Source organism: Penaeus monodon, chromosome 37, assembly GCF_015228065.2.
Source record: "Penaeus monodon isolate SGIC_2016 chromosome 37, NSTDA_Pmon_1, whole genome shotgun sequence".
Classification (NCBI taxonomy): Eukaryota; Metazoa; Arthropoda; class Malacostraca; order Decapoda; family Penaeidae; genus Penaeus; species Penaeus monodon.
The window spans coordinates 20,903,842-20,912,867 of record NC_051422.1 but is presented as its reverse complement, the minus strand read 5'-3'; the positions used below and the strand labels follow the sequence as shown (position 1 = coordinate 20,912,867).

The 9,026-nt window shown below is 35.9% G+C and overlaps 1 protein-coding gene across 8 annotated transcripts in view; it reads right to left on the bottom strand.

Annotated features, from left to right (window-relative positions):
• Positions 1-454: 454 nt before the first annotated feature.
• LOC119596042 (E3 ubiquitin-protein ligase UBR4-like) overlaps positions 455-9,026 on the bottom strand; it is a 48,587-nt gene continuing 40,015 nt past the window's right edge. For 7 of the 8 annotated variants that reach the window (XM_037945146.1, XM_037945148.1, XM_037945145.1 and 4 more), the window contains exons 71-87: positions 7,935-8,132; positions 7,601-7,791; positions 7,222-7,398; positions 6,711-6,902; positions 6,408-6,500; positions 5,926-6,072; positions 5,643-5,780; positions 5,013-5,246; positions 4,711-4,834; positions 3,984-4,141; positions 3,696-3,863; positions 3,302-3,480; positions 2,920-3,081; positions 2,447-2,605; positions 1,941-2,265; positions 1,680-1,833; positions 1,165-1,442 (exon numbers count right to left, since the gene is read on the bottom strand). In XM_037945146.1, coding sequence (XP_037801074.1) covers positions 1,378-1,442; positions 1,680-1,833; positions 1,941-2,265; positions 2,447-2,605; positions 2,920-3,081; positions 3,302-3,480; positions 3,696-3,863; positions 3,984-4,141; positions 4,711-4,834; positions 5,013-5,246; positions 5,643-5,780; positions 5,926-6,072; positions 6,408-6,500; positions 6,711-6,902; positions 7,222-7,398; positions 7,601-7,791; positions 7,935-8,132 — 2,864 coding nt within the window. In that variant the 3' untranslated portion in view covers positions 1,165-1,377. Of the gene's footprint in view, positions 1,443-1,679; positions 1,834-1,940; positions 2,266-2,446; positions 2,606-2,919; positions 3,082-3,301; positions 3,481-3,695; positions 3,864-3,983; positions 4,142-4,710; positions 4,835-5,012; positions 5,247-5,642; positions 5,781-5,925; positions 6,073-6,407; positions 6,501-6,710; positions 6,903-7,221; positions 7,399-7,600; positions 7,792-7,934; positions 8,133-9,026 lie in introns of all 8 variants that reach the window. The other variant, XM_037945142.1, reaches the window with a different exon arrangement.

Here is a 9,026-nt window from a genome sequence, read left to right as displayed (position 1 = left end):
CTATATGTATGGTAAACTCTCTTCAAAATCTATTTTCATTATATACTTACATATTATTTTCAAACCAGAAATGTGGAGACATTTTTCATAATTTTTTCATTGTTCTCATTTTCCACTTAATTTCAAATAATCTCAATCCAAAGGTTTATAAAAATGAAAATAACAAAATAAGAATTGAACAGAACACTGCTGTTATAGTAGTATTTCTCTTAAAGCTATTTCTTATTGCTGTTCTGTTCCTTCTTATTGCTGGAGCATTTCTCTTTATCATCTCATATAATACTGTACTGTTTTGCTTTTCCTTCCAGGGATTCCCCCACTGCTGGACACTGCAAGTTTTGTAATAGGTACTAAATATTTAGTTTTTTTTTTGTTTTTTTTACACCACATGTAGCTCCAGAGAATGCATGATTGTTAGTAATATTCTATGAAAAAGGACACAAAAATGAAAATGTATGTAGAGATATATGTGCATACACATATATATATTCACATATATATGTATTTCATACTTTATTTAGAGAATACACACAAACAGGCAAAGGTTTCAAGCTTGCAGAAAACTATGTAAATAACACCTAGCTGATGTAATACTAATTATTCATGTTAAACTAATTTATTAAACTGTAAACACCCTACACTCAAGGTTTGGAAACCATAAATCATAAATGTGGTCCAGTTAGTACCATAATATCCTTAATATTTCACACAAACAAGGTGTAAATATCATTCTCAGTGATATGAAGACAATGCAGATCTAAATCTGCATTCAATATCAACATATGAAATGAGGTTGAAAAACAACTGATTGCCCATATGCTTCATGCAGATCAATATCACTGGAAGTAATTTCACAAAACATAAAATTTAAGTGACAGGATCATTCTTGTAAGCTTTACCAAAGGAAAACCAAAGATTCTAATAGCACATCGCAGATGTACATTTTTACTCCTAAGTGTATCAGAAACAATAAACTTGACTAAGAAAAAGCAAGTGACTGGTTGCTGGAATGGCCAGTGAGGGTATATAGAATTAACCTGGTTAATGAACAAAGAAAGGCAATGAATCAAACTACTTGATTAAATTTCTTCAGAAAACACTGAATAGTGCCAAATGCTAAGACCAATAACTAGAAAAAGAAGAGACTAGTAAAGGAAGGGTATGCTTTGAAGCCTTTCATCCACCACTCAATATGGAAAACCAAAGCCTGGATAGACAGTATGAAAATCTAAAGCAGTAGATTCAAATAGTAATGAACCATCCCAATGAATATTTTCCTAGACTTCTTTCATCTTCACGACTGATTCCATTCAGACAATTTCATACACACCCCCTCTCTACCCTCACACATCACCAACACTTCCATCAATATCGACTTTAAGGTAGACTCTGCAGGAGTTCAGTCAGGAATTCATCAGGATTCTCTATTTCATGCAGAAGCCCTGGAAAAATAAAATAAATTAGTAATGCTTTACATGAACTGAGTTCAAAATGTAAAAGGCAGTATAATCATAGTATTTTTAGAATTTTGTAAATTGTTAAATAAAAAAAATTATCTAGTAACAAGACCAATACCATTATACAGAAAAGATCACATTCATTATTGAAAGACAAACAATCTATTTGCTCTTTCATAGAATCTGAAATTATGATAATTTATGTCTTATGCTGCCACTTACCAACTACATCACAGAACTCCATAAAGGAGGAAATAGGCAGGAGCTCCTCTTGATAATGAGTGAGGACCTTAGAGGAAGCCTCCACCAATACTTGGTCATTATGACGCACAAATTCTGCAACTGTTACACTCCATTCTCCCTCTGTACTTGTTTTCTGCAAAAAGTGTATGGATGTTTAGGTAAATCTTTACAAAAGGAGTTTAATAGCCAAAAAGATGTATCACTTAGTGTAATCACCCCTAAATGCTCTGCAGTACTGACCTTGAAAAAGGTGTTGTAAATAGCATCAATAAGGGCCCAGAAGATTGCTGCATGCTTGTACACACTCCAGTCCTTTGTTGCTTTATCTGTGACTCTGTTTCCAGGTGGTGGGTGAGGTGACACTGATCTAGCATGAGCAACGACTAGTAGACGTTGTAGGTACTGCACCCTTATGGATGCCCATTTGGTTGGTGAATAAATGGCTAATGATAAAACACCCATATAAAATGCTCCTTCAGCCTCATAAGCAATTTCAATCCACCTTTCTTGACTTGCCTCGAGGAAGGTTGAGAGCCTCTTCTCTTCTCGACCCACTGAGCGAGTGCTGCAAAGGTAATTAATGTTTTCATTCTTGTATACAAATATTTAACTGGTATTTTCACGTTACAAAATATACACAGTAACTGTTAACTACAAACTCTTAACTACAAAGCAATACAAATAATAAACCCTGATGTTAAGATTCAGATAATTTCAGGGCTAAAATTAATAACAGAATTACTTACGTGTTTATTACATATAAAGCCATGTGGAGAATGTAGGGCACCAAGTTCATATTAGACTGCCTGCCACCACCACCTGTATCATCACTGAATGACTTTTCATTGGCAAATCTCAGCAGTAGTAGTTTTAGGTCATGAAGGGTAGAAGAGTAACTGATATCCCTGAAAAATAAGTGCCTTTAGTCATAAAACAATAACTAGTCATAAAACAATAACAACAAAAAAGTTATTTTCCCACCCCTTTCTTTCTTTCTCCTTTTCTTATCTTTTCTTCCTATCATTTTACTGTCCATAAAAAAAAAGATAAATGATGAATTACTAGAAAAAAATATTTTAATTGGTCATAAAGAATTTCACTCAATTAATAAATTACAATTAAATAATTTCAACACATTAATTTCTTTAATACTGAAAATTCCTCTAGGAGAATGAAAATACTGTCAAATTCACTTTCCAATGATTCTGCTGACCCTTACCTGTGGGTAGTGCATTCCTGTAGATAGGTATTGTGGCGTGCTAGACAGGAAGCAAAAGCTGATTCTGGAACCTGAGGCCCCCATAATGGCAGGAGACCATTAGCCCGGGTGTTAGCATTATGAAGGGCCGCACTCTCCCACTCATCCCGAGACCTGGATGACCTGTGTGAATACTCCATCCTTGTAAAGGCTGCAATTTTCCACAGCTTGTCTCTTTGCAATAGATATAGTTCTATTTAATCTGATAAGGATTTTTCAGGCACAAACATATCTCTTAAATATAGATAGAGCAAACAGGATAATTTCAAGTATATTACCATTAATAAATTACAAAATATATAATGTAAAATGGACTGTTTATTATCATGTTAACAGTACTTACCTCACAGCAGCAAGATGACAATCTACATGCACCACATTGAAATGAGAAACAGTGCAATAACCCAAAGTCTTGTGAGGTTTATTCTCAAACTCATCCACTACACACCGCTTGCTGAATGTATATACAGCTAATACTTTCTGGGGTTGGCAGCGATAACCTTCCAAACAAATTGCACATACCTATTCACAAAAAATAAAATATGTAAATATAATTCTTGTAAGAAATAGGATATGCAGCAGTAATATTATAATATCCAATTCAAAAACATATACAATAGAATTTTACATAATGCTCACATAAAAATGAACTTGGTTTACACAATCTTACACAAGACCTACATAAAAAGTTTAAAAGGCAATCAAGCTCAAGTTATTTAGGCTGGTGCGATATTTACCAATCCTGATTCCTCAGCAATTTCTCCCATTTGTGACAGTAATGTAGACTGGGATGTAATTTGCTCCTTTTCATTAGCCTTGAGTCCTAGACGACTCAACTCTTTCTTTCTAGTCTCCATGGCCAATCGCTTCTTTTCCTGCCTTGTCTGACGACGTACTTCTTGCACCTAAGAATATTAATGTGACAAAACATAATATGAATTAATAATTACAGAGTACTATACACTTGTCTATGCACATCTCCAAATCCAAATGGTTTTCATTAGGTTAATTAATAAATCACTCACTTGCACTGCAATACTAGGATCATCGCGAAGTGCTTCAAGCAGATTTTCAGCAACAGAGCCAACATGTTCATCTGATGATATTTGTTCTAAGCGGTGTATATGAGGTATGCAAGTAGCTGCAACTGCTTGTTGTGTTCCCCTGTGCTTCGTTGCCAATCCTTGATATAGGATGAGGAAATAGATGTATAATACCAGAATACAAGGCTACAATATAATCTCAGCAAATTCATTATCCCACTGGATCCAGATGCCATCATTAGGCTTATATGAGTGGACAGCTTGTATGCCGGGCGCAAACAAACGCTAGTGTGCAGTGACAAGACTCCATGCCTCCCTTTTGCTTTGTTATTTTGTCTTATTTGGTACAAGTGTTTTTATTTTTTGCCATATTCCAATGTCTATATTTGTCATTTGATCTGCTTTATCCCGATGGCAATAGTCTGTATATCATTCCTAAATGCAAGTAAGTCTAATCATCTTCCAGGAGCTTAGTGCACACGTGGTGAGTCTTCCCTGTCACCCCTGCCTTCAGCTGAAATGCTCATGACAGTATGTTCACGTCATCCCAGCCCAGAGCCAATTTTTCCATGATAGCATGTTCATGTCGTCGTCCCCCCCCCCCCCAAGCCAAATTTATTCATGACATGGTTATGTCATCCGGATCGAAGGGATTAACAGTATGTAAAAGACAAGTCTTCAGGTTAAAAATTCCAAGAAGATATCTTACCTGTCAAGAGCCTGAGGATGTATTTGAGTGATGGTCGACTTAGAAACTCTTTCCACTCATCATTGTAAACTACTACCAGCTTTTTACTCTTTGGCATGTGGGTTTCTATATATGTCAATGCATCCTGTGAAGGGGGAAAATAATGTGTGTAAGGTAAAGCAAAACAAAAGTTTCTAATATCTAAACTGAGCTGGTCAATTAATTAAACTGCTGATATTAGTTCATAACATACTGCATATATATATAATGGTGACACAAAAGAAAATCTTCTTTAACAAATGCAGTTTTATTGACAAAATTACCTTGACAATATTAGCTCTGATGATCATGTCCTTCAACTGATTGCCATTCTCATTACGCTCAATGCCATCACAGAACACACAGAAGGACTCCATCTTTGCTGCATCTTCGGGTGAGTGTTCTTCATCAAACTTCTCAAAGTCCAGCACAGGACGGAAATGTCCCACCAGTAGTTCCATCTTCTCCTTGTGACAGAACACCAGGAAGGGAAGCACACGCATCAACCGCTGACGGACCTGTGGCACATTTGATATCCTCAGTATATTTTTAACTCAGTGATGCATTTCTTACAGAATGATAACTAAGCATTTAAATACAACATATGGAAATATAAAATGAAAACCATGAAATGCATTCCTCTCCTACATTCTCATGTAGTCAATGTAGTCATATTTCATACTGCCATTGTTCTAAATCTTTTCCTATAAATACCTACTTTAAGCAACTGTGCAATAATGAACCTAGTACCTCATAGCATTAATATAATTTTACAGTAAATTGTAACTTACTGTAAAATGTAACTTATACACAAGCACACCGTCATATTACAAAGCTTAATTCCAAATGAAGTATCACAAAGTAATTTAATATATAATCTAAAGCTTTCATACATAGAAAGGACACTTTCTTACCTGAGCATTGGTGCGAGACGATGTAGCTACATAGTTCAAGAGGAGATGGATGTCCTCAAGGGTGCCACATGTTTCCACAAACTCTGTGTATGATGCAGCTGGCATGGATGAAGCCTCTACCAACACTGCCTCTAATACCTGTATATAAAAGCACAAAAAAGTTAACCTTTCATCTGACTGCTGACCACTGATTTTTTTTATACCTATATCCACACACCTATTATCCAGAATATGAGAGATATATGGGAAAATATGAGTTAAATAATTTTTATGGAAGCCTTACCTGAAGTAGTTGCTCAGTGAGAGATGCCCCACCTGGTGGCCCAGCAACAACTTCTGGCTCTGCTGCAAGACACTGCTTCAGGGTGTGTAGCAAAGTAGAGATGGCATTCAGTGAAGGTACCATCAGACGTTCTCGGTTTACACGCACCTAAGGAGACCAAGAGAAAATTCATAACATGCACACATAAAACTAAAACTGCTGGTACTGCCGGCAGTGAAAAGTAACAGCTGAAAATATACCTAGTGTTAACCCGTTCTCGCCGGGTCACGTGTATACACGTGATAGAAAACGGGCCTCTCGGCAGGGTAAGCGTGTACGTGCGGCGACGTGCCAGAGTGAGTGGAGCGGGACGTTCGGCTTCTCGCAGCGGACTCCCGCGCCCACTGTCGGGCCGTTGCCAGATATCACTGGATTTTAAATATTTTCAGTGAATTATTCAGACCGGCGTTAAAGGGTTAAAATAATTAAGCCAAAGTACATACCTTCACACAATATTGGAAAAGCTTCAACAGGACTGTGACAAGTGCTCTGGCATATGAAAGATCACTTATTCTCTGTAGGCACTGAAGCATCACCTGAAGAAATAAATTTGACATTAATATTTACCAAATTAGAATTTTCCTCTTTACAAAGTTTAAAATACTGTCTTATTCAAAAATGACAAGCACTGGCCCTACCTTAATAAAATAATAAAAAATAATTTATGCAATACATTCAATTTCACACTTTCCACTGCAAGATATCTGTAAAACCATCATGTGTAATTTTTCCAGATATATATTTACCTCAAGCCCTCCACACTGGCACATGACACTGGCCATACGATACACCTGCTCATTATCCACATCTTCTTCTTTCTTTTTATCTAAAGTTTCTACAAACTCTTCAGTAGCATCTCCAAGGAGGCCTCTCATTCGATACACTATACGCATAGCATCACTCTCGCTATTTTCTGCTAGCCATATCTTCTTATACACCTGGAAGTTGTGCAGAAATAATTTAAGACTTAGTGAAGCATATTACTATGTTAACCAATGACACCTAATTTGCCTGCACTTTTTCATTTCATACAAATTAGCATGATATCATTGAATATTTTCCTCTTCATGGGAAATACATATGAAAATTACGAGCTTCCATGAATTTTGATAATATCCTAGACTAGGCAAAGCTCTCATAGACTGCATCTAGTAACACCATAGAGCACCTAATGTCAACCAAAATTTTAAATGATTACTTTCATAAAACACAAAAATTCTGAATGCTTCTCCATCAGCATACGACTCTTTCTCATACCTCTTTCACAGGCAGGTCTAGCGAGATGATCTTGTTACAGATGAGTAGCTCCATACCGTTATCATCTTCTAACAATGCCACTAGCTCACAGTCCTGGCAGATCTTGTTCTTCACATCTCTCATCAGAGGGCCCAGGCCTGGATCTAAGCTGCTGTATGGGTTGCCCACCATGCGACCCTGAAACATTAACCACAACATTTAGTCAAGACTTATACAGAATATGATTTGAAGAAAAACTGAATACCTGAAGAAAAGAAATAATCCAAAGAAAATGTTCCTATATTTTTCTTTTCACCAAAGCAGATATGGGATCTACACAAAGAAATTAATTAATTTTAGTTTCCCTCAGCGGCTATTTATAGAATACAAGAAAACAAACCTGAAGGAAATCTTCCTGCTGAGGATCCTTCTCAAGGGTTAGGAAGAATTCACCAACATCATTCTCTTCTGGATAGATTATAGAGCACAACCGCTCATAAATGAAAACAGGTGTACGCAGGTCATCTTGAGGATACTGCTTCAGTGTCTCAACACAAACATTCATGAATTCCTTTGTTTCTGCCTCTGTACCTGGAATCATAAATATTATTAAAGTAACACAATTCATAAATTCATGAAATCAGTGATTGAAGTGTGATCACAAAAAAGGATAACACACAAATAAACAAACAAAAATCAACAGAATTACAATTCATGATTAACTAAAGACATACCTGAAGTCATATCTTCCAGCAATTCTAGGAACTTGTCTTGGGTGTCATCAATGAGTTTAGTCCGTTGGACCACCAACTTCCGTAGAGAGAGGTAGCCACTTAACACTGTGCCAACTAAGCGGCCCTTATATACACTCTTGATGGCATCCACATCAATGAATTGCGAGAGCAACTCTGTCAACACTTTAAGGGCATATCCTGAAAAAAAAGTAATGTAAAGTAAATAAACACATAATTAACATTGTTATCGTTATCATCATCATCATATTAACAATGATAATAATAATAACTTAATCTGTTCACTTGAGAACTATGGTTGATGAATTTTTTGCAAGGCAGACAATGTAGAAAATCCATCTACAAAAGATACTCTTGAAGATATGCAATAATCATATATGAAAATGCCCAGATAAAAATTTTATATACTTATCCTAAATGTCTCTGGTTCTACTATACACATAATAATGGCATGCAAGTATATAATGCAATTATGCCTTCTCAGCCTCCCCCATTCCCTCTTTCAACCCACCTGAAGTACTGTGATCTCAAAATTTATCTATTACCTAAAATATTATGTACTTCTTCCTGGAAAATGCATATTTTCTGAGTTTCATCTCTAAACTGGCTGAAAAGACTGATCTTCCTAAATACCTATGATGCCTTATGAAGCACTTGGCAACTCAATGCAAATTGCATACAGTGTTGTTTCTAATCTATTGATTACAAACAACATCTAATAATCTAATTATCTAAGTGTGGTATCAGATTATTTTATATAAATTGTGTTGTATTTATGTGAAAGTAAAAATATCACTAAAACAAACACAGTATCCCTATTCTGATGAATTGCTACATGACAGGCTTACCATATTGTCTCAAGCATTTAGCACAGGATCTTGGTCTAAGTACTGATACCGGGGCAAAATGGACGTAAGGTAACACCTGTGTATTTACAGATAAATATGGTACTTGTATTTTTGCCAAGGGAAAAAATTGGTAAGGAAATAGATGAACCTTCCCTTAATACTCATATAAAATGAAAAAAAGCAACTGCATGAATACACTATTTAAGAACAAAGCAATATTAGCTAA